The sequence below is a fragment of the Scophthalmus maximus genome, chromosome 22 (genome assembly GCF_022379125.1).
Source record: "Scophthalmus maximus strain ysfricsl-2021 chromosome 22, ASM2237912v1, whole genome shotgun sequence".
NCBI classification, from domain to species: domain Eukaryota; kingdom Metazoa; phylum Chordata; class Actinopteri; order Pleuronectiformes; family Scophthalmidae; genus Scophthalmus; species Scophthalmus maximus.
Window position 1 is genome coordinate 4,697,181 of NC_061536.1, and position 25,828 is coordinate 4,723,008.

The 25,828-nt window shown below is 44.8% G+C and overlaps 2 protein-coding genes across 3 annotated transcripts; one reads left to right on the forward strand and one right to left on the reverse strand.

Moving 5' to 3' along the window:
- The first annotated feature begins 8,243 nt into the window (after nucleotides 1-8,243).
- Nucleotides 8,244-15,684, forward strand: sp4 (sp4 transcription factor). 2 transcript variants are annotated; one of them, XM_035620036.2, is made up of 7 exons: nucleotides 8,244-8,852; nucleotides 9,101-9,171; nucleotides 10,177-10,542; nucleotides 10,672-11,866; nucleotides 12,186-12,384; nucleotides 12,745-12,944; nucleotides 13,346-15,684. In XM_035620036.2, the coding sequence occupies exons 1-7, from the start codon at nucleotides 8,846-8,848 to the stop codon at nucleotides 13,615-13,617; spliced, it is 2,310 nt and encodes a 769-aa protein (XP_035475929.2). In that variant the 5' UTR covers nucleotides 8,244-8,845; the 3' UTR covers nucleotides 13,618-15,684. The 2 variants fall into 2 exon arrangements, with proteins under 2 accessions (XP_035475929.2, XP_035475931.2); XM_035620038.2 differs by having other exon boundaries at nucleotides 8,245-8,852; nucleotides 10,177-10,533.
- Nucleotides 15,685-16,647: 963 nt separating this feature from the next.
- cdca7b (cell division cycle associated 7b) lies at nucleotides 16,648-24,138 on the reverse strand. Its single transcript, XM_035620056.2, has 10 exons — nucleotides 23,982-24,138; nucleotides 22,393-22,521; nucleotides 22,192-22,292; nucleotides 21,183-21,438; nucleotides 21,020-21,082; nucleotides 20,696-20,887; nucleotides 20,333-20,488; nucleotides 20,057-20,206; nucleotides 17,215-17,351; nucleotides 16,648-17,116 (listed from the first exon to the last, which is right to left on the reverse strand). Exons 1-10 carry the CDS (start codon nucleotides 23,997-23,999, stop codon nucleotides 17,095-17,097), a joined length of 1,224 nt encoding a protein of 407 aa, XP_035475949.2. The 5' UTR covers nucleotides 24,000-24,138; the 3' UTR covers nucleotides 16,648-17,094.
- Between the last annotated feature and the right edge of the window lie 1,690 nt (nucleotides 24,139-25,828).

The following is a 25,828-nucleotide window of genomic DNA, read 5'->3' on the forward strand; positions in this document are numbered from 1 at the left end:
CAGTTATTATGGCTTATTTTCCACACACATATCACTGTTCCTGAATTACAAACTCTCACACTCACCACTGAAGAAGGGTGATGATGGGGAGAGCAGGGGATGAAGGCATAAATACAGGAACGCTGACGATTCCACGCAACACACATGTTTTGATTTCTCAGGCTTATTTTAAGCTTCGCTGAGATTTTTTTTTCTTTCCTTCAGCTGAAGTTGATGATGTTGCTCAGTATCAACCAAGGTAGAGCACTCAGATAAACCTCACTACTCTCCCTCTCTCACACACACAAACTTCCTCTCACTCTCTTTCCTTGATTAAATCCTGCTCTGACCGTGATCTCTGTTCTCCTCACCAATAACACTCTTCATCACTCGTACACACACACACACACACACACACACACACACACACACACACACACACACACACACACACACACACACACACACACACACACACACACACACACACACACACACACACACACACACACACACACACACACACACACACACACACACACACACACACACACACAACCATTTTCAGACAAGGAGATTAATTTGCTCTCGTTCATTTTTCAAGTTCTGCGTCTTCTCTGTGTTTAATGTGTGCTTGAATGCGTGTGTGTCCGTTGATTGATGCGTTGAAGCCCAAGAGCATAATCATACACTTCCAGACGCCATTATTCACTTTCAGTCTTGATGGATGAACTTGATGCACTTGATCACTGCTACCTCAGCGTGGGAGGTCTAGGTCATCTTCGAGGTGTGTGTGTGTGTGTGTGTGTGTGTGTGTGTGTGTGTGTGTGTGTGTGTGTGTGTGTGTGTGTGTGTGTGTGTGTGTGTGTGTGTGTGTGTGTGTGTGTGTGCGCGTGTGTGTGCTTGCATGCTATGGCCAGTAGTCCATCTGTCTGTCTGAGGTAAGAACTGATTGAGTAGACGCCCCACCAGAAGACCTGTGTATTGGGTCTCTCCTCCAACCTTTATGCAGAGGACCACCAGCCATGGTGTGTTGGAGCATTTTAAACAGGAAAATCCAGCATCAGCCAGAGTTTTATACTAATAGTTTTGTCTATCATGGCTATTGGTCATTATAATATTTTATTAATCTCTGGCTATTGGTCATTATAACATTTTATTAATCTCCTTAACAAAATTTAAAAACCTAAATCAACAGAAAATATCGCAGACATTTGTTTTCATCAGAGTGTAAATGGAGAAGCAGCTCGCTGTTCCTCCCTGCAGCTGTTGGGTTTTTTTTTACTCTCGAATTCACTTCAAGTACTGTCAGGAGCACAATGTAGCAGACTCCGTCAACGCCTTTCACCCACAAAAAACACAGATATCTCCACTGCTTGCACTTCAACTAAAATTATCTACTTTCTACCAACTGTTTTCAGTGCTTACATTTAAATTCAAATGGTCTGCAGTCATCAATTAAATGATTCAACTTTAACTGCAACTCCTTTCAGTCAGTGCTCACTTGACTATCAACTATCTATCTATCTTATCCTCTTCAAAAGAAGAATAAATAGCTTGAGACATTAAGAATATTATTACTGTGAGTGTCTGGTATGTCTGTGTATGGGTTACCATGACTTATTCTATGGGGGCCAAAGTATACTCAGTGATGCACATACATTTGCATGCAGATACATGCACACGCACGCACGTACACACTATTCATGCTATGTTCCTGGTCAACTAGTGCTCCTCCCACTCAATGTGTTTCACCTCGCCACAATGCCTGCCATAAAATTCAGGGGCTGAGGGAGCAGGAGAAGAGAGGGGGTTAAGAAAAGCACTGACCGGCTTGATGTTAAATTGACTGGAAAAGAGCTGCTTGCTTTTTCATGCTAATTGCTGTGCAACAAATTGTTAATTTATTCTTCACGGAAATGCAAAACACCCCCAGATTGGGCTGAACGCGTCTTCAGTTTTGCAGCATGAGCATAAACCAACCAGATCATTTGTACATTTACTCTTACACTCATTTACGTATTTACACACAAACCATCTCTACACACAAATTTCCGGCTTAATGGTCATCAATCAGGGCAAGGGGGATGAAGTCATGAGACAGTTAAGAGAAAAGAAAGAAGGTCAATACAGATTCTCTGCTATCCTATCTCTCACTCACACACACACACACACACACACACACACACACACACACACACACACACACACACACACACACACACACACACACACACACACACACACACACACACACACACACACACACACACACACACACACACACACACACACACACACACACACACACACACACACACACACACACACACACTTCCTGCACAGTTTCTCGGACCAGGTTCAGGTGGTTTTGAGGTGATTTCACAGTTGCTGTTTTATTGATGGTTCCCGTCAAACATGAAACGTTTCTTTTCCCATCTAACCACACGTACACATGCACTGCCTCTGGGCCGTCATTCAGGACATACACAGACAGTCAGAAACAAGTGGTTGGCGTCAGCTCTACCAAGCTCGCAAGTCAAGTCAGGTCCTGCACTGAGACACACACACACACACACACACACACACACACACACACACACACACACACACACACACACACACACACACACACACACACACACACACACACACACACACACACACACACACACACACACACACACACACACACACACACACACACACACTTACTTATCTTGGATCTTTATGGCGTGCTGCACCCTCCACTTAGTGCTGCTGTAAAGGTCTTCCTGAACTCATACAAGAGTACCATCTTCAAAGAGGTCCATGCACACTAACACTCAAACACACACCGAAAAGCCACACAGACTTCTAAGCGGACTTAATCATTTCACATTTAGCTTCAAAGAGACTCTTTAAACACATGCTTGCTCACCGTCTGAAAGCACCGCATGGGTCCCGTCCTGTTTAATAGTCCTTCAGCTCTGCTTAATTCTGCATCTTTGACATCAGCTGCTTTCTGGGATGTGAAGCTGCAACGGTGACACGCCGGAGATTATGGAGAGCACATTGGGTTTTCAGTGTATCTCTCAATAACTTGTGCTCACGACCACCATTCATAAAAAAGAAGGAAGGTTTCAGTGTCTTGAACCATTAAATGCGATCACTTGGAATCTTGTTTTTCAGAGAGAACAGCTGATGATGTAAATTTATTTTTGCAGCCTCGTGTTAATCATGAACCTGTGAGTGTAAATAAGCATTTCCCTGCCTAAATTGCAAAAAACTAAATTATTAATTATATAAATCCTCAATTACATTCTAAACTCGAGCCAAACGCATATCTTTTCCGGGGTCACAGCTCAAGTGTGTACTCTCAGTCCAAGGTTTTGCACCTACATCTACAGTGATGATGATACATGTATGTTGCATGATGTTATATCTTTGAGCATCTCATCTCCTGTCCCCAGGAGCTCTTTCGTGCGACCTTTGAACCCCTGGGCTCATGGAGTTTTGGAGGCTGACCGCAAGTTGACTTTTTCCCCTCTCTTGGTGCGTCAGTAATGACTCCAGTGTCACCTGTGTGTGTGTGTGTGTGTGTGTGTGTGCGTGCGTGCGTGCGTGCGTGCGTGCGTGCGTGCGTGCGTGCGTGCGTGCGTGCGTGCGTGCGTGGAAGAGGAGAGGAGAGGAGAAGGTACCTGACCTGCTGTATGGACACACACGTGCAAAATACATTTGGACTCACACAGACAACGGCACAGATAAATAGAGGTATGCCTACAGTAGTTTGAGAGCACGTTGTAAATTCTTGCAGTTGTCAAAATCATACACATTCTGCACATTCTGGTCATTCAAACTCCCTCTTTGAAAGTGTCCACTGGGTCGCAGGGCTTGTAATTACCTTCAGCTCTTGGCCTCACTGTTGCAGGAACACAGTGTTGCAGACAGAGCAGGAAACGTGTGCGTTGGTATTTGCACTGCAGTCCGTCATGTGTGTTTTTGCAGGCACACTAGTGAAAAAGGGGGGAGGCAGATACAGAAAGCAGTTAGACAGGGTGTAAGCGATGTTTGCATTTCATTCAAAGACATTACCTGTTTTTTGTCATTTCACAATCCTTTAAAACGTCAATAATGAAAGCCAAGTATTTTATTATCTATGAATCTGCCAAATATTTTTCTTGATAGATTCATGAATTGAAAAGAAAATATTACAGAAAAGTAGCTCATAATTTCCCTTAACTCAGTTTTAAATATTAAAATAGCTTGTTCAGTCTAACAAATAGTACAAAGTTATCGACTGTTAATTAATCAGCTACTGAAGATTTCACTGTCTGGGCACAGAGGACCTGTCAAATTTGCGTCCCGTGTTGAAACACAAGACGGAAACACACATACGCACACTCACATAGAAGATTGTTATTTACTATGACACACACACACACACACACACACACACACACACACACACACACACACACACACACACACACACACACACACACACACACACACACACACACACACACACACACACACACACACACACACACACACACACACGCACACACACACACACACACGACTGATAAACTTTCAGCCTTATCAGTCTTCTAATATTTCCAACAGCAACATAAAGTAATTAAGGGTGCAACAACCAGCATCCTGTAGGTACAAAGGGAAATATTATTTCTTCTGAGGGTTTCCAAAGTGTCAAACTTTTGTCACGAACCTACATATATTGCAAGATTTTTCATCACTCATCATAGAACAATGTCAAGAAATAGAGTCATGGTTAAAACTATTTATCAACTTGAATTAGGTATGAAATCATTCAACAGAAGATCAAATTACTGAAATTCTCATTTCAACTGAAAATTATGTTTTCTCAAATGTTCTCCCTTTCCTTGGGCTGCTTATCAGACATCTACCACTCCTCATTTACTGGACACCGACACTTAAGGCGCTGACATTTTTTGTTTTACGAGGGCAGGTGGGAACACAAGTTATTAAGACACACACTAAATAGGAAACGTGCACTCAACTAGACATTGCCTCCTTTTGAAGAATAACAAAACCACAGAATTAGAACTATCACTTGATAGCTGACTCTTTAAAAGAAAGAAAAAAGTGATACACTGTGAAATCATACTGTTGCATGTGTGCAAAGACAAACAAAGATAAGTCATGCAGCCAAAGAGACAGAAAAAAAATCATCTTGACAAAAGGTTTTTCTCGTTGTCGGTAAGACACATGTCCCACCCACACCCTGAACGGGCACCATGCCCACTGAGACACACCGGTTGTTTTCCACTGAATCCAGACACCAAGATACATCAATCATTGAACTCTCATTAAAATGTCACATTGCCAGCTTTCACAGAGCTTCATGCAAGTCCGGTTAGTGTATTATGATGCGTCATGTTTCCAGGAATTAAAAAATAAAAGATCTTCTATCACTCCAGGCTGCATCTCCTCAGGTTGCTGTGTTCATATATACACTGATATTTATGAGACAGAAGAAAAATGATTGATCACCTACAGCTACAGTTTCTCTATCTTTCAACATTGTGCGTGTGTGTGTGTGTGTGTGAGCGTGTCTCTTAGTGTAATACTAGACAGTCGGAAGTTATGATGAGTCGCAGCAGAGCAGTGACATCAACTATATTCATTCACATGTATGGGTACAAAAGGGATACACAGTATATATTTATCTGTGTATATCTAATTATCTATCTGCCTATAATCAAAGCTTATGGCAGAGTTACAGTATGTGAAACATGTTTGTTTTCACCTGTTAACAAGTCTTTCAGGTCTACACACACATACGCACACAGACACGGCACAAGTCATAAATCTCTTTGTCTTTACAACCTAGCCTTTAGGAAAAGGAGACATCTTGACGCCAAGCTTGCGTGTGACAAATGCACTCCTACGCATATGTGTGTGTGCAGAGAGCTTGAAGAGCCAAAAAACACAACTGCACACAAGCATGCGCTGTCTGACACATGAAAACATGCTCATGCGTAGATGCACTATGTAAACCTCAAATTCCTACACACACACGCATGCACACACACACGCACACACACACACGCACGGGTTTCGTATTCGTGAGACGTCTGGAAGTGAGGTGGTCATTGCAATTGCCTCCAAGTCCAAAACCATCAGTCACATCCAGCTGTGTGATGTGATTCTCTATCACTCAGAGCGGCAGCGGCATGTCTGAAGTACAAGGCTGGTGTCTGGACACTGACTCTGAACATGTTTTTATCGGTTTCCACTTTGAATTGGGAGGAGGTTTATTAATAAAAAATAATACTATGAGAGAAACCCTTGATACATTTCTCACATGTTCAGTTCGGTATTTGCTCTTGTACTTTCTCCAGCTATATTTCAGCTCGTTATAGTGTAGGACGTGTACCAGGATGACACTTAACTTTCACAGTTAATTCCAAGGCAATTAGTTCTGCTCTCAGTTGGAGCAGATACAAACTTCCAGTGGACTGCTTTGAGGAGTGAGGCCCGCTGCTTGTAAAATGTAGTGACACGGTTACACTGCACATCCAAAACACTCACAATTCTGTGTCAAGCTGCTCTCAAAACTGTTTCAGGGCTGATCTTTTCTTGTCCTTACCCCATTTCATGTACATTCGTACTGTACTGTATTTATAACATTTTCAGAAAATTGTACCATAATTTATTATTTTCATTTTCTAATGCACTAGAAACAAAATAATAATGCAATATTCTGATGATAATAAAAATAACCTGTAAAAAAGTAGTTTTTTTGTTGCTTCTAACTGCAGAACTTTAATTGATTTTTTTTATCGTGGTATTGGTGATATTATTACTTCAGTAATTCTTCTGAATGTTTCTTTTACCACTGAGTCAATGGACGAAATGGACTATATTTATAGCGTGCTCTTCCAGTCTTATAAGCACTTCACAGGACAGGTCACACATACTCACACATTCATACACTGTCGGAAGAGCCGTCAGAGGCAATTCGGGGTTGAGTCTATTGCCAAAGGACACATTGGCAGGCGCACCGGGGGAAGCTGGGATCGAACCTTCGCCAACCTCCGGGTTGGCGGTCGACCGACTCCACCTCCTGAGCCGCCCTATGAGTACATAGTCAATGATAATAGACCTCATCTGGTATATGGCGCTATCTAGTGGCAGCAACTGGAAAATTACAATTACAGCCATTTCCACTTTTTTCACATTGCAGGGACAATTCATGTATTAGCTGATATATATGTATATATATATATATATATATATATATATATATATATATATATATATATATATATTCTTTTTAAATGTATAAAGTGAATTTTCTTACCAATTTGACCACCACAGGCTGAATGCATCTTTGTTGAGAGTTGATGCTAGTGTGGATTAATTCCTCACAACATCATACAGTATAATGGCACTGAATATTAGAAATTAGCTCTGCTTTACATGGTGAAGTTGACGATGGCCTCTGCACCACACCCCCCTTCCATCACTACCACCACCACCACCAAACATACTGACACACAGACAACACCCCTTCTTCAGAGCAGACACTGTTGCCGGGCAACGGCTGTACCGAGTGGCCCTGGGGGCGGGATCAAGGCACTTGGCTTCAGCAGTAATTTCAGTGCATGTGTGTGTGTGTTTGCGTGTACATTCATGTTTCCAGGCCACCACAGGTGTGTGTGAGTGTGTACTAGTGCAGCCTTGGACAAAGAGAAATAGAGGAAGCACATGAGCAGAAAATGTATCAGGCCTGTAGCAGCAGCAGTTCAAAGGCTAAAGTTATTTGGGGGGCGGGGGGGGGGGGGTTACCATGAAAGCTGAACATTTTAATAAAGATATGATGAATATTTTGTCTTCTGAAGGAAATGATATGGAGGCACAGAGGCAAAATGTCCCTTGTTTTCATAGTCACATGATGGTTTTCTGTAGTAGGCCAATTATAAAATACACAAAACTTCCGTTTCACTGCTGCTCTTCTTCTGCTTTTAAGCAGGGCTGTCATCCTGTGACCGCAAAGTGGAAACAAAACCCAACAGACGCGGGCACGCGCACGTACCCGCGCACGTACACACACGCCTCCCTTTCCCGTTCGCCCAACCCCCCACAACACAGAAGTCACCGCCCTTCCCCCTCGCTCTCACACTAACTTGACTAGCATCGGGTGGGACTTGTAGTCCCCGCCGCCCAATCCGATCCGGGGAGGCGAGGCCTCACCAAAATACAACTCCCATCTCGACCCTCGCACGCCGAGCCCCGTCGTCCAATCTGAATATGTGGGAGGTGCGCGTCCGCCCACAAAAGCCACAGCCATCTCCCCGTTTTTTACAAAAAGAAATTAAATAATCAATTGTGCACGAAAAAACCCGGCGGAATACGCGTAAAATAAAAACACCGGTGGCGGTTTGTTTTCGGTGCACGACGGACGGCGGCGAGGCGTCCCCGCGACGTGCGGCGAGGGAGACGGCGGCGACAGGCAGGAGCAGCGGAGAGGGTGTTGTCCTGATGCTTAAATGGAAGTGGGTGGGCCTCTACGGTCACACACCGCCAACTTCTCTCTGGATATCGTTCTGACAAGCGACAATTTGCTCGTTTATGGTCCATCCATCCGGTGAAAGAGGCACGCGGCGGGGCTGCGAGAGGGCCGACGGGCCTGGGACCGTCGCCGTTATTTCCGTTATTCGGGGCTGCTTGATTGTGCCTGCGCTTGGCACCGCCCTTCCTGGCCGGTGGGTGGTTTCGTCAAACGGGCAGATCCGCCACGGCCCAGCGCCGAACGCATAGGCCGTCCTCCGCCTCTGTACCCGGCCGGCCTTCTACCGTGAACTACACCCTCTCCCTCTCGGTATATGAATGCGTTATGAGTGGTAGGTACCCTCCCCCTCTCCACCCCTCTCCCCCTCTTCTTGCGTTTGATAGGCATGGGGCTCCAAGCCCCTTTGATATTGATGATGAGCTTACTTGTTTCTCCTCTGCCTCTATTGATCACCTTTGTTGTGCTGTATCTGCATTATGATCAGCTTTTATTCACAGCCTGCATGGAGCCTCATCATCCTGGGACTTTGGACCGTTCTCCAGAGATGACATTGTCACACTCTCCCCTCTCTCTCCACAGACTCGAAGAAGGTATCACCTGGAACTGAAGGAGGGAAAGCATCTAAAAGGGGGAAAAGTTCTGGATCGCAGGTACAACAACAACAACAAAAAGAATTGAAAGTTTATTACAGTTCATTACTTTTGCATTGCCTCTAGGCCAAAAATGTACACCCTCCCCTTCCCAGCCAGCCAGCCAGCCACCTCTGGGGGCGTCTCTTTGGTGAATTCCACTTCCTGCTTCTGTGCAGCCCTGCTGCAAGCCAACTTAGAGCTTCATGAACAGGCTTACATGGCTGTCACACTTCAGCCACTGTACTTTAGAATTGTTTGTTTGAATTGGGGTTAAAATGATTTAATAATGCGCATGGACTTATTCTAAAGACCTACAGCGTTTGGTATGTGGCTCCACACTTGTGGCATTTCAATTTTAGCTCCTCTTTAGAGGTTGTATATAATGCTTTGGGAGATTATTTTCAGCCAGACGGTTGCTCTCAAATGCATCTTTTGCCATCAAACCTGTATGACAAGCATTGTTGCCAAGCTATTTGCCACACTGTTGTAGTGGATATAGAAATTAGGCTGTTTCCGTGCACCGTTGAGAGATGTATAGCATTAAACATTCGCCTGCGACCTAGTTCCTTTGAAAGGGAGGAGAGAGAGCGAAGGCGGCATTTTCTTCTGGTGTTCTGAGAAAAGAGAAATGTGGTTCTCACACGCCCACCCACTCGCTTCCTGTAATACCGCCCACTTCCACTGAGAGCTCTCTCTCTTTCTCTATGGTTTTTGTGTTTCTTGTTGGGTTCACCCTGTTTTCCCCACCCCTCGCTCTTTTACTCATCTTCTCCTTCATCTATTCAAATTGTTCTTTGTGGGAGTGTGCATAATGATACCTGCCCATCCCTTCCCTTTGGGTTCTTTTACTTGCATGTTGTACTTTCTTGTTTGTGTTCATGAGCTCTCTCTGTGCCTTTCTGTTTGTTTCTAACCCTGACTTGCCTATTTTCCCTTCCTTGTCACTCCTGTTTAACCGTTTCTCTCTCCCACCCCCTTCTTTCCATCCCTCTTCCGCTGCCTTTTCTACCCCGTCTCCTCCAGGATTCCTCTCAGCCCTCTCCGTTGGCTCTGCTAGCAGCCACCTGCAGTAAGATCGGAGGCCAGGGGGGAGTGGAGGGGGCCCAGGCCCAGGCCCAGGCAGGGGCCCAGCAGATCCAGGTCCAGGCCGGTCAGATCCAGCTGCAGGCAGGTCAGCTCCAGGGTCAGATCGTTGTGGACACAGCAGGGGGTCAGGCCCTGTTGCCCCAACAGCTGGAACTGGTCCCAGCTCAGTTCACAGGGAACGGCTGGCAGATCATTACAACGGCTCCTACCATGGCCAAGGAGACCACCAATCAGCCTGTCGCAGTGACGGTGGCCACCACCTTGGCTAATGACAGCTCACCCATTGGACGCAAGGTGAAGGAGGTGGGGGATGTAGTAGGTGTGACCAAATGTGGGGGGGGGGGGGGGGGGGGGGGGGGGGGGGGGGGGGGGTTTGGTTCCTGTCAATGTTTGTCCTCCTAACTGAATCACTGTTCCTTTCCTGTTGAACAGGTGAAGGCAGTTGGTGGGGTCAACAGTGTTGCAGCCAGTCAGCATCATCAGCAGCAGCAGCAGCAGCAGCAGCAGTTCCAGATCATCCAGGTTCAGAACCTGCCCAATGCCGGGGGCGGGGTCCAGTATCAGGTCATCCCTCACCTGCAGACTGCAGATGGACAGCAGATCCATATCAGCTCAGCTCAGACGACCTCCCTCGGGGCTCTAACAGAGCAGGTTCAGCTCATCCAGGCCCCGAGTCCAGGCCAGACCCAGGCCATCCTCCAGCCGGCCAACCAGCAGGCCATTCTGACAAGTACAGCCAATCAGACAGTCCCTTTGCAGATCCGCCCCGCACAGTCTTTCCCGCTGCAGCTGCAGACTCTGCAGGGCTCCCAAACTCCTGTTATGACCACAGTACCCATAAACCTTGGTGGCATGACCCTGGCTCTGCCTGTGATCAATAACGTCGGAGGGGGCGGGGCTGTGCAGCTTATCCAATCAGCAGATGGCACATTTTCTGTTGCCAATGGCAACCAGCTGGTGACAACAGCCGTGTCAGGGGCGGCTCCTCCTACAGCATCGTCTGAAGGTGAAAGTGTGTCTGAAGGGGCACAATTGGTTTCCGTTGGATCAGAGGGGGGGGCAGTTGACAACCAGGTACAGAGCAGTGAGGCAGACTCTCAATGCCAGAACCAGGCCAACGGACTGCAGAACCAGACAGACGCAGCAGGAACCATACAGCAGGTGATAGTTGGTCAGATGGGGCACCAGTTGGTGCAGCAGTTTCAGCTGCAGCCCCAGAGTCAGTTGCAGGGCCAACAGCAACCTCAGCACATTCAGACCCTCCAGCTAGCCCCCGGACAAACCCTTCAGCCCATTCAGGCTTTCCAGAACCCAGCCCAGGTCCTTATTCGAACCCCGACCCTGTCCCCCTCCGGGCAGATCACCTGGCAGACGCTGCAGCTGCCTGGTGGAGTCTCCCTGCAGGGCGGCCTGGGGACAGCAATGCCACAGCAGCTGACACTGGCCCCAGTGGCCGGTGGGACAACAGTGGGGAGTGGAGGGCTGGTCTCCCTGAGTGGAACTCCACTGACGCTGAGCGCAGCACAGATCAACCCAGGGTCTGGGGTACAGACGGTCAGCATCGCAGGGCTGGGCACCGCTGGCGTTCAGGTGCAGGGGGTCCCCCTCACCATAACCAGTCTACAGGGTAAGAACCCACAGAGAGAGACTGTGTAGTGACTAATTCATGACTGATCTGCTCATTATGATAAAACAAATATGAGTTAGAGCATTGTGGTGGTGAAGAGGGAGCATTATTAGTTATTGAGATCCCCTACTGAGTTTCCCATTCCGACTGTCCAACCTCCAGTTGTGTGGTAAACCGATGTCCAGCTGGTATCCACTGTTCTCAAGGCTGACTTGAAGCTTCCTCTTTCAGCTTTTTGTATTGTATTCTCTTTAGACTACCCCCACAGACAATAAAACACTACACTTTTTTTCCTTACCATTTTACAATCACCTTTCAGGTCAACCACAGGGTCAAGATGGGGTCAAAGTTCAGTCATCTCCTGTGACCGTCGCTGTTGGCAACGTGGCACCGGGCTCATCGATGAGTCCAGACCAGCTGGGCTCAGTACAAAGCTCTTCGGACCAGGAGGGACCTCCCAGCAAGAGGCTGAGACGTGTCGCCTGCTCTTGTCCAAACTGTAGGGACGGGGAGGGAAGGTATGGACTACTAGCATCTGCGCATTAAGAAAAATGGGGCTAAACATGTTACAATTTTGAAAAACTATTGGTTTTGGGGACAAATAAAGGGGACATTAACTATATCAACTAGTTGGACTAATGCATAGAACACAGTGAAGCTTTTAACCGTACGTGAGAGAATATTAGCTCCCAAAACATTCACCAAGAATATTCAAACCTGTCAATTGTATTCAGCTTTGCAGTAACATTTACATTTTACTCTATTTTAGCATTTGGTGTGAAAATTATTTTGTTGTGATTCAAGCTGTCGTTAATTGTTTTACACACACACACACACACACACACAGTCAGCTCACTCATAACGCGTATGTGTTATAGGAACAGCGGTGACCCCACAAAGAAGAAGCAGCACATCTGCCACATGGAGGGCTGTGGGAAGGTGTACGGCAAGACGTCGCACCTGAGGGCCCACCTGCGCTGGCACACCGGCGAGAGGCCGTTTGTCTGCAACTGGATCTTCTGTGGCAAGAGGTTCACCAGGAGCGATGAGCTGCAGAGACACCGGAGAACACACACAGGTACAGGGGTGTAGTCTGACGAGGTGGTTAGCCCTGGTCAGGTTGGTAGTGTAGGGGTTTGAAAGAGTTTATATAAATATACAACTATTGTTTTCACTATCAAGGGATCTTTTAGTCCATTAGGCATCAATACACTTCCATGACAATTCCCGGGGCCCAACTTGACATCTTCAAATACCCCAAAAATGTGCAAATGACTATGATAAGTGACAAAGGAAAGCCAGCAAATCCACTGGAATTGAAGAATATTTTTGTGTCAATCGATTCAATCAATGGTTACAGCTTTCATTCAAAAAACTGGGAGCTATTTGTAGAAAGCAAGGGGGAACTTGATATATGTATTAAGATGTATTTCTGTGATTTTCTTTATCTCAAATGATTTGTGGTTTTTTTCCCTCTAGGAGAGAAGCGTTTCGAGTGTCCCGAATGCTCCAAGCGCTTCATGCGCAGCGACCACCTGTCCAAGCACATCAAGACCCATCAGAACAAGAAGGGCGGGGCCGCGGTGGCAATCATCACCACTGACGACATGGAGGACGATGCCCCCGAAGGCCTTGGTACCTCCCCTCAGATTGTCGCTGTGGCGACCCTCTCACGTGACTCTGACCCCGCTACACCCATCACCACTAGTCACCTGGAGGAAGAGGAGGAGGAAGAGGAGGAGTTTGATTAGGCGGCCGACTGCCGTCTCTTTGTGGAAGGCTGACATCCTGTTCATTTGAGTCTTTGCAGGGACTGTAAGGGTGGATACTTTTTTTCTTTCTTTTTTTTACTTTTAATTTTAAATCCTTTAAAAATGTTCTCTCATGAAAAAGAGACTCAAGAGACAGAAACCGACAAATATAAACTTTACAATCCAAAAAATAACTAACACATAATAACAAACATTTTTTAGCCTAGACATATGAAAGATTACGTTGGCTTTTATAAAATTAATCTATAATAATTCCATGCTCGTGGGGAAAGGAATGTACAAGGAGTGTCTAGATGAGCACAAGACGGGGAAATGCTGAATCGAAATCCATCTGACATCGAGAGACATTTTCCAAATCGCAACAGAATCTAACTCTATGCACAAAGTTGTGTTCCTGTTTCATACCTGTCAGACAGTGCTGAGGGTCAATCATGGTACAGGACTGTTGCAGAGCAGTGACAGAGCCAGGACAGTCTTGGGATGTGTGTGTGTGTGTATGTGTATATGAATGAGTGTGTGTTTGCATTCCCATGCTGTCATGGAGAGGATCTACCTAATTTGAGTTTTATTCATTGGTTCAGGTTTAGTCCTCAGATCAGATTCAGGTGTTGATTCCTTTGAAACCAGTCATCGGATAAACTGTTATTGAAGAAGAAAGCGGATAGTTCTAAGAAATGAAAAAAAAAAAAAAAAACGTGAAAAAAAAGCACATATAAAAAGATTTATAAATAATGCATTCCTAATGAGGTGCAGTGGCCATTAGAAAAAAATAGAGGTTTCTATAGAGAAAAACAATCTAGCTTTCTACAACTTTGTTTGTGTAGTGAAAGCAATACTATAATGACAATCCTAGTGAAACCATGTTTACATTGTCAGGGGAAGTTTTCAAGCCAGTTCTAGGGAAGATTAGGGGAAACACCTGAAAGCAGGGCTGTCGTCTGAACAAAGCCTGGTTACTCTGCAGATACCACAGGGTGGCGTCAAACGCCACAGCTGCGATGACCATCAGGTGGTTTCTAGTAGGCGTTACAATGGTTTTGACAGAAGGATGCACCGTCACAGACGCTGCTTTTTGCTTTCTGTGCTCTGGTCACGACAAACTCTCCACCTCTAACCCCGCCACGTGACCGATGTACCGCATTTGCCTTAACACAAGCTGTCGTACAGAGGGAACTTCAGAGTGTGGTGGACAGAAAAAGATGGCGGTTCTCCTGCATTAATAGGGGGGTGAAAAGAGAGCGGACCACGGCACAGAGGTGAGGCAGTGATGAGAGCTGTGGGTGGGCGTTGGTTGGGCTGTTTTAGCTGTGTGGATATTTGAGAAGTTTTCTGGTGGTGTTGCTCCGTGTTAGTTCAGTGCGTACACGTTTCTAAATTAAAAGATACTTTTATTTCTATAGAATTTATTGTTTTAAAAATTCCCTGCCCCAGTATGTTAACACACAGGACCCCTCTGTGTATGGCTAATTTATTATTTATCCTTGATTTGTAATATTTGCCTTTTGCTGAACTTGTATTTGTGTGCGTTAATTCTGAGGTTCTGTACAGCATGTTTCAGTTTTTTGCAGTAGTGCCGCCTCTCTCTCTTCTTTACTCTTTGTGCTTCTATTTTTTTTTCTGAGTCTGACCATTGCTGTTCATTTCTTCTTCTCTTTGCGCCATAACATGTTTTTGGAGAAAAATAAACAACAAAAGAAGAAGAAAGCAAAAAAAGTTAATATTGTTTAAAGTTGAAACGGTTGATACCAAACGAATTTAGATGTTTTTGGTAATATTTTGTGTGACAACCAACTTTTTTTCCTTTGATATTTTGTAGTGACATCTCATTTGTAAATCTTTTTCTAAAAGATGTTTGTTCGTCTCCATGACATTTGATAATGGGTTTTTTGCCAGGTTAGCCTCAAAGGCTCCAGTCTATTGATATTTTTAAAACTGGTTTGTACAAACGTGTTATGTCGATCAAAAAAAAAATTAAAAAGGACAACTTTAAGCAGAAAATAATGCTTTGCCTGCATAACACTTGACAATAAAGTGATTAAAACCGTCTTAAAATGGATATTCCTTTGAGAACAATTGCTGCCCCGCTTCCCAGTGTATGCCAGGACATATTTTAATTGTACGAGGGGACAATGAGCAACACACTGTCTACTCCAAAAAATATGAACTACAAAACACCACAACTGTACACCTGCTAAGGAGAGTTCACTGGCAGGTCACGGACTGTCAAGGCTACCAAAAGCATCACATTGCAAGCGGCTCACGCACACACCTTTGACATCTCACTCCTTTGAAGCACTTCAAAAACACCTAAATCTACAACCTCTCTCTACACGCTCAAACGTTTTTGTGGAGGTAAAAAGGAAATTAAAAATCTCAGAACAAGATAAGACTTTTGAAGTTTTGACTCCACGATCTTAATCACTTTGGATGTTAAATTAAAAAAAACAAACAGCAGGTTTCTGATTATAGTTGTTCACCTTTGGGACTAAAATCTTTGAGGCTTTTAATTCATACCGTGTGAAGGTTAATAAACTGTCTGTAGATTTGCATCACAACAGTGTATCAATCTAATAATCTATGTGCAATGACTGACGCTGACAAGATGACAGATATTTAAGACATGAGTCAGTGATTAGATAAAAAGCTTCACCGTTGAGCTGTAATATAGGTTTCCATTTCGAACAAGATCCAGTGACATCAGAGTGACCTCTTACGGGGGCACTATATGAAATCAGCTGACCGGTTCGTCACCGGTCAGCTGATTTCTAGGAGCCATTTGACCTGGACCTGACCTCAGACAAGTTGGGTAACTACCCATACGCACACAAAATGACCTGCCTGATCCCACACCGGGTCAACCTGCTGCTAACCCATCAAGACAACTTTGGTGCAGCATAAAAAGGTTTGTGCACCTCCTCTAAATGTACAACAATGTCAGAATTGATCTGAATGCTCAAAAGACTGAGAACTGAAACAAGCATTCAAAGACAAAAGCCTACGCAAATACAATTAGGAAAACATGGCATATCTTTTAGATCATGCCATTCTTTATTTAAATTTTACAGTGGACTGACCCACTTTTAAGAAAGTGTTTTTTATAAAAGGCTTTTTGCGTTTGTAAAAGTGAACATCAAGAGTAGACATATTCCAAAGAAAATATTCAACTTAAAACTCAGAACTGGCTTAAAAAAATAAAGAAAAAAAACAACTGTCCTGCATCTAATACAGCCTTGAATCAAGTTATGTAAAACATATTAACAGTGTATGTGCCTTGAAAGGTGACATAAAATAACAATAAACAATAAATCTTTTTGCTTTTGTTTCTCTAGTTAGATAAAGGGTTAATCTAAACATAAAGATGTGCATTAAAATTAGTTCTACAGTACTTTGCTGCACCACAACCTCCAGGTTACAACTGGACGAGCTGGTTCACATCGCTGGTCATTGCTCCGGACTTTACTGCAGCTCCTTCTGAATACTGTAATGGAGGGAAAAAAAAAAACAGAGACATGAGTTCTATCCAATTTTATCAATTGGCTATCAAATCAAACTAGAAAGTCAAAAAAGGAGACCTACCTCTCCAGATACTCGTGGACATTGTCATGACCATTGTAGCGGGCCAATCCCACCAGGATGCCGGTAGCACAGCGGCCATCCTTTTTACGACACAGACTGCAGTTACACATGCCTCGGCAGATGGGACACGACCACATCTGTAACAGAAATTTGCCCAAGTTTAATGCTGGTGATCAGGCATGTTCATACTCAACTGAATCCATGTTGAGGTTTTATGTTCCTTCAACCCAGACCAAGACCATCTGCCGTTAATTCCTTTTGGAAAATAACGACTGACTTCATGTGAACGAGAGACAAAATTGTACTGAAATTTGTACAAACATTAGAGGGATGGAGCCATGCTGGTTATTTTCAGATCATGGCTGATGATTAACGGCGCTTTCACACCTACCTTGATTAGTCCAGACTTTTCAGTTTAGCCTAAACCAAAATAAAGGAGCCTGGGAACACAGTCTGGATCAACAGGCCAAAATTGAATCCGACCAAAAGAGGTGGTCTCAGTCTGGATCGAGCAGAACCATGGTTTGTTTCGTTTGCAGTGTGAAAATAAAATAGACAACTTTATTCATCCCGCTCAGGGAAATTCACAAAGTGTTACACAGGGTATCAAAAATACAGGAACAAAACTGTTCTCAACATTTTTTTTGTTCATATATACAGAGTGCAAAAAGTAGTGTGCAGTGGGTTGAAAAATAATAAATAATATTATCATTGTTATTAATAATGTGTAAATATATATGTATCTATATGTATTTCACAGAAATTTACATGGAATGGTTGTGAATAAAGAGTTTTACATTAAAGATGGTTATTATGGAGCGTGACAGCTGTTGGGGTGAAGGACCTGCGGTATCGCTCCGTCTTGCATTGGGGGTGCAGCAGTCTGTTGCTGAAGGAGCAGTCTCGTGGAGGGGTTGAGAAGGATTGTCCATGATGGATGTCAACTTGGCCAACATCCTTCTCTCACCCACCTTCTCAATTGTGTCCTGAGGGCAGTCCAGGACTGAGCTGGCTCTCCTAACCAGCCTATTTAGTCTCTTTCTGTCCCTCTCAGTGCTTCCACAGCCCCAACAGACCACTGCATAGCAAATTGCAGATGCCACCACAGTGTCATAGAAAGTCCTTACCGGTGTCCTGCACACACCAAAGGACCTCAGTCTCCTCAGGAGATGGAGAGGACCAGTCCAGTTTGTTGTTAAGAAGAACAACCAGGTATCTGTTACTCCCAACAACCTCAATGTCCAAACCCTGGATGTTCACCGGTGAGGTTTGTGTCACCTTCCTGCGGAAGTCTATCACCATTTCCTTTGTCTTACTGGCGTTGATGTGAAGTTTGTTCAGTTCACACCAGTTGACAGAGTTGGTGATGACCTCCCTGAATTCCAGGTCGTTCTCCTGTGACACACGACCAACGATGGCTATGTCATCGGAGAACTTCTGGAGGTGACAGCTGTCTGTGTTGTGTCTGAAGTCCGATGTCTACAGGGTGAAAAGGAAGGGGGAGAGCACTGTTCCCTGTGGAGCCCCAGTGCTGCAGACTACCACATCAGACACACAATCGCAGAGCCTCACATACTGCGGTCTGTTGGTGAGGTAGTCGGTGGTCCATGCAGCCAGGTGACAGTCTACTCTACTTTTTTTTTTAGTTAGTTGGGACTTTCAGACATAGGGTTGGCATTAAACAATAGAAGAAGAAAAAGAAAAGTCAACGACTTCATTTTGCGCATTCAAAATATGTGTTGAGTCTTACAGCCACAATCTCTACCTTGTGCTTTTGTTGACACCTCGGGTCAGATTTTATTTTGAGAGAAAAAAAATCTCTAATCACACATTTTTCCTTCTGAATGCAGGGTGTTCGAGAAAAGAAAATAGAAAAACCTTCATCGACAAGTTGTGAATCAGAATAACAGAAAATTGCATCTTTATTTTTAAATTCCTGTATTTGAATCAGCCAATGAAAAGTGAATACACACTGACATTGTATTCGTGGGCAAAATGAAGCTCATCGGTATGGCCCGAGCACTTCTTTAAAGCCCCTTTCACACTGGCCCAAAAACCTGTTTAAACGCGTTAACGCCCGGCGTTTTCTGCAGTGTGAAAACATTTAAACGGCATTCAGCCCCGGGTCAAATGACTCTTCAATAGACCCGGGTAATAATCGGCTTCACCTCCGATCGGCATTGATGTGAACGTCACACCCGGGTGAACGCGCTAATTTGCACGATGACGGAGGCAACGAAGGCTCGACTCCTCCATCGGTAACTGCTGTTACCTCACCAGCTGTAGTAAAGAGACCTCTCACATGGAGCTGGCTCGCTTAGCCTAGCTTTGGCTCGTTGGTGATAACAACTTACACAATCCAGATCATCAATGAGTTTTGGAACGGGGCACTTTATTTCAACCCTTCGGCGGATACACGGCCTCATCAGGCGGTCTCTCATTACACAGTGGCCATAAACTGTCGCTAACATGGATGACATGCGGAGCCCATTCTCCTTGTGGCTGCAGCTACCTACACAAACACAGCGTGCAGCGCCATCCTTCTTCTTCTCTCATACACACACACACACACTTCAAAACCCATATGGCCACTTGCTTAAAGGGCCAGGCTTGGCTTGTAACACTGCACTGAGTTTGTAAACTTTGAAAGAGTGACAAGTACAAGATATAAGGTAACGTTGACCACCGGCTCACTGGCTACCATGCTTTCTGTTGTTTACTATACTGTTCTTCTTCTTTGTTTTACAGCATGCACAGTAATCTTGGTGTGAAAGAGGTATAACAGTAGTCTGCGCAAGAGTGTTGAATGAAACGTGTTTAATGCACAAGTATTACCACTGACCGGGTCGAGCAGCACGGCGCGTACGTCCTCTCCGTAGCGGTTCTTCAAGCACGGCCCACAGAACTGACCTTTGGCCCCCACACAGACACCACTGCGACACACTGTCTTGGTGTCCAGAGTCTTCTGTCTGCACTGGTGACATGAGCTGCCCTGGAACAAAAAACACACACACAAACAGTATATAACTGCACAAAGCCTGAACTGCAACCCTGATGGTACTGTCACTAATGCATTGCACTAAGAGCACTACATGGGTAAAGGCCTGATGTGACTCACGTTCTCTTTGTCCCAGATCTTGTCTTTGCTGCGGTATGCTATGTTGTCCAGGTCTTCTTTGGAGATTTCGTCAACTGACTTAATCACATACTGGCTTCTCCTTGAACCGAGGCTCTTCCTTGTTTTCCGTCTCTCACCAACATGTTCCTCGTCCACCTGCCGAGTCACAAAAGACAGACAAGACATTGATATATAGCCAATAAGATTTCAATACAAAATCTTATGAATAAAATCACAACTGCAGTGTAACTTGTTCTACAGATGACAGATGTAATTGAGTATCTTGAGAACACAAATTATATATTTCACTAAAGATCTTTTAAAACTAAATATCGTTTTATAAAAGGTTTCGTTGCGCGTCACCTCCACTAGTCTCCTGACGTCTACCGTCCTGGGGCCTCTTTGGGTGAGCGGCTCACTCTTTTCCTCCACTGCAAAGTTCTCAGGCGGACGAGCCTTGCGGGACGGGTTCCTCCTTTCTGACCCCATCTCTGGTTCAAACTTACGTTTCCGTGGCGTTGTCTTCTCTGTTGCTTGCTTATTATTCTTCTTCTTCTGCAGAAAACGTAGCAAAGACAGTGTTTGCACAGTGTTTGAACAGTACCTAACAGTACCTAACCTATTAAAAACATATTTATAAAATCTATGCATGTTTGTGAGAAACTGGTGTTGTTGTGTAATACTCACTTGATGGTTGGTGGGCAGAGTCAGGTCAGCCATGGTGGTCAGATCAGCGAACAGTTTAGCCAGCTGACAGACAACAACAGAGAATATGTGAGTCGGAGGACATCTGACAAAAAAGGTTTGTCAGAATATGGAGAAAACACTTAGGGTTGTTAAGGTCCGTTACCATGGCCTTGTTCTCCTGAATGTTCTTGTCTCGTTTTCTTAGACTCTGAGACAGGACGTCCTCTTTGTCTTCTTCTTCCTCCTCTTCCTCCTCCTCCTCCTCCTCCTCCTCCTCCTCCTCCGCTTCTTTGTGCGGCTTCTGCTTCACCCTCTGCCTTCCTCTGGCTCTCTGGGAAGGAGGAGCATCTTTGACCGGCTTTCTGACATTGTTCTCCTGTGCTTTCTGTTTGGGAGTAGACGATCTTTTCATGGGAAACCTGAGGACAAGGTTAAAAAGGGATCACTGATCAATCATTGGAGAATCAACACAAATGTCATCAAACAGGGACGTGTTTATTCAAGTCCCTGACTTATCGGGATTCAAAACATCAGACGTGACACAAATAATTAACTTCACCAGTGGTAACTGAAATAGGATGCTTTATTCCTATAAAAGCATCCTATTTCTGCATCCGCATCACTGCTACTACGTTAACGGCTGCCATCCACACTACTCCGAAGTGTTACAGTGCCTAAAATGGAGTTGGAATGTGGCGCCCCCCCTTTTTACGATTGAAAAATCTGCGTCTCAAAGCTGAGACGTTTGGAAATGATGATGCCGCATTTCTCCCGCATTTTCTTCCTGACTGGTTCTTATCAGGCATGACTCAACTACCAACGGTGAAGGCAAAACGTTGAAAACACTTAGTTCGTCAGTAACAGATCCAAAAGAAAAGAAATCCCTTGTCTTACTTTTATTTTTTGTTGTTTCTCGTTCGTAGTATTGTCTGTAAGTAAGCAACTCTGCATTAAGCGACTGCAGATTAGACAAACTACTTCCTGTTTAAACCAGCACATGCAAACCCAGTGAACCTGAATGGGCAAGTGATATATAAAAGCGTGATAGTAAAAAAGCTGTGGGATTTAAACTGACACAGAGATAAAATGCCTTTCTGGATGGAGATCGTTCTTAATATGAAGCTGTTTTAAAATGAAGACGTAGTTGTATGGATGTAGTCCTGCAGACAAACCTCAGGGCTACTAAAAGACTCCTCCTCTTTGGTGGGGAAGCCTCCTCGCCATCAGAGTAGAAGCCTGTGTCCACATCGCTGTCCTCCTCTGAATCCAGCATCTGGAGAAATGCAGAGAGAAGAAAGCGTGCAGGTTGGCACTTTGGCTGCAATATCACAAATTTTAAACAAATAATGCAAACAACTATAACTATTTCAAACCTTGGTCTTCGGCCGCTTGTCCTCTTCTTCCTCATCCTCGCTGAAACCTTCAAACTCCTCCTCGCTGTCCGACTGGCTGAACAGGCGGGCCAGCTCAGCAGTGATGAACTTGGATTTGAAACATGGAGCCTGTCGGCGGATTATATTAAGCATCATACTGAAAGAGGTCTGGTGGAATTAATGACATGTGATGACGTGTAGTCCAGTGTTGTCATCACAACACAGAAATCTGAATTCAACCGATGAATATTTTCGGTATTACGGGCAACAATGCACTTCCTGAACACAACAGGGTGTTTTCTCAGGAATAAGAATATACACATGTTTACATTGTGCGGCAAATATCAAAGTGACAGATCAGGAGCTGCACTCAGACCATGTAAGACGCCACAGGTCCATTTGTTTGACCAATTTCCCCACTTTACACCAGAGGGAGCTCCATTCCATAAGCAGACGTCCTTGACCACTATGTAAAAGCTGTGGGAATAATACACCTATTCCAGCTGAGTCGCTGTGCTACTGTCAGGATCACCAGATCTGTGCCTGACTATCAGCACACTTCTCTCTGGCAGTCGGCAATCTAACCTTCAGGTGTCCTTATCACAGCAGGCCTGTGCAACTTCTCAGTCAGACCAAAGAGCAAGCCAAGTGGAAAGACTAATAGACGTTGGCTTTCCTCCCACATTATTTTGGGTTTGACAGACCTCAACGCTGTATGTGGAACATATAAATGACTATGATTACAGAGTAAATTACAAGTGAACATGTAGAATGAAATCAATTGACTTCACATCACAGTTCTTTAGCTGATGCTTGGTCCAAGCGATCTACAATAACTCGTTTCAGTCGTATCAGAGGTGGGCAGGTAAAATTAAAGGGGCCTGACCGGGAGGGACTGGGACCCCAACGCATCTGAACCAAAGAGGTGTCATCCGCTGAGTTATACCAGCAGCTTTGTGATAGTTTGTTTTTCACAAAATAGTCACGTTTCACATGGGCTGTGAACGACCACGTGTTCATTTAGGACGTAAAGTAATGGCCACACCCCAGAGAAGAACGAATATTTATGAACATCTCCTCGGTTCAGAGCGTAATATTACCGTTCTGTGTTCATTCATTCAAGGCCATGCAAGACTGCACAACAGAGGCGCGTTGTTCCTAGTGCATGCAGTTGATGCATCATGTCCAACTTGCCCTATGCCCTCCAGCCTAAAGGGGACTTGACCTCTGACCTGCCAACAGGAGGACATGGACCCACCTCTCATCTCCCTCATTGAACACGGAGCCTGCAGCTCTGAGCCTCATCGTCCCGTCGCCACCGTAGCAACCCCCAAAAATATCAACGGTACTATGACCACGTGTGAGCTGGCTGTAAATACCTGCTCACGACAAAGCTGTGGGGCGAGTTTTGCCGATAGAATGAAGCACACACGCGGTTATGGCCGGGGGTCTGGAGAGCACCCGGCCGACGACGTTAGCTGTTGACGACGGTGTTCACTTGGACCCAGTGTGACTTGTGTTCGCCACGCTAGAAACGAATGGAGGAGAACAGCGCGACTTTTTGAAAAAGGCGCTTTTCCGCCGCTTACCTTGGACGCGAGGGTCATTCTTGACTGCGTGTTGCGGAAATGTTGCCGGCGAACACAAAGTTCTGTCTTACCACGTAAAAGTCAATGTGGTAGAGGCGCATTTAAAAATGAGCCGCTAGGGAGGTCGGGCTGTTGCACAAGCAGGGGGTTTATTGTTAGCGGGCTTATATCTGAATTTGTTGTCCAGTTTTTTCTAGTCTATCAATTGTTTTATATTGAGAGTCAATCAAAGGTAATATGTGTAAAACTTGCTTCTGTTACATTTATTGAGGAAGGGTTTATCTGAAGAGCAGTTTCTCATCTCACTCCCCTGTCCCCCCCCCCCCCCCCCGCACTGACAGTGGTGCAGTCCGTCTCTTCGCGCGAAAACGGCCAGTGGGCGTGGTTATCCCGGGGCGCCAGAGACCCCTCCCCCCTTCGTACTGAGATGAAATGGATATTCGTGCTGTTTGTGTCTACCATTGTGTCGTAGACACGAAGATTTACGTATTGTTAACAGTTTAAACTCAGGTTCAGCAGTGGTGGAATGTACCTATTCAATTAAATTCAGTACGGAAGAACAAGTTTGAGGGATGTGTACTTTACTCCTATCTACTCCACTATGATCAGTTCATAAACCACTAACTTTGTTCTGCCCCTTCTGAATGTGCCCACAGAAGTATGACATTGTTAAAATATGTTGTATTTATATACAATATGAATACAAATGTATATTGTATATAAACCATAAACCTCTATCTACAAATGCAAATAGCAACCTTCTGTGATGTCACATCAGCGTTGCTCTGATGTCACCGTGATGACAACAAGTGCAGTTTAAAATAAATGGGCAATTTGGGTCGGGGTTTCTCGTCAAACAGTCGACACAGCACTGAAGTAGATTAGATGACCAACACGTATTTAAGGTAATGGGGGCAGCAATTAGCAATGTCGTCTGTATCGATAAGTGTAATTCATCCTTTATTCTATATGAAAAAAAATTGTGACGGCCCAATAACTCAGAGCCCATTGTGACCTGGTGTAACACGAAGGTGAACACACTGAAAAAATCCTCTATGTGTTGTGCAGATTGTTCAGTACAAAGAAGAGCACGTAGCTCCAAACATCACTGGTGGATAACTCATTGAGATGCACCTAAGGGAGCCAGGCCAGCTGTTAACCCTTGTTTCTGTTTCCAGTCTTTTAGCTAAGCTAAGCACTAAGTTAGAGCGGTAAGGGTGGTAACCGACCCCCCTCTCTCTGCCAGAGAGCGAATAAGTACATCTCCGAAAATTACATTTTAATTGCACGACCGTATTCGTGGTAGTGAGAAGTGGGCTATGCATTTTGACTTTCAAAGTGGAAAATACAAATATACAGACAGTGCAGTGTAAATGATGGAAAGGGGGACTTGGGCTATGAGCTCAGTTTTTTATAATGGCCAGACTACTGCCCTGCACCTTGTGTCAGTTTCTGTATTGTTCCACTCATTCAGGACTCTCTCCAATTGACAACTGCACAGCATCTGCATCACGCCAAGTCCGACAGTTCTGTTTTTCTCACTTCTCTCACTCCTACTTCATCCTCCACTGTTGTTTAGTTGTCAGGAGCCTGAATCATAGTGACTGCATAATGACGGGATTACAGTATCAGGACACCATATTGCTGCACCCTTGGTCTAAACCTGCGCGCCCCCCCCCCCCACACACACACACATGACAGAGAGTCAGATGATGAGAGATGAGACAGAGGCAGCTGTTCAGACATAGTCTGTCTTCCCCTCCAATGTCACCATGTATATATATATATAGATTCCTATCTTCATTATGGTTCATGAATTTATAATAATAATGCTACTAATTATATAA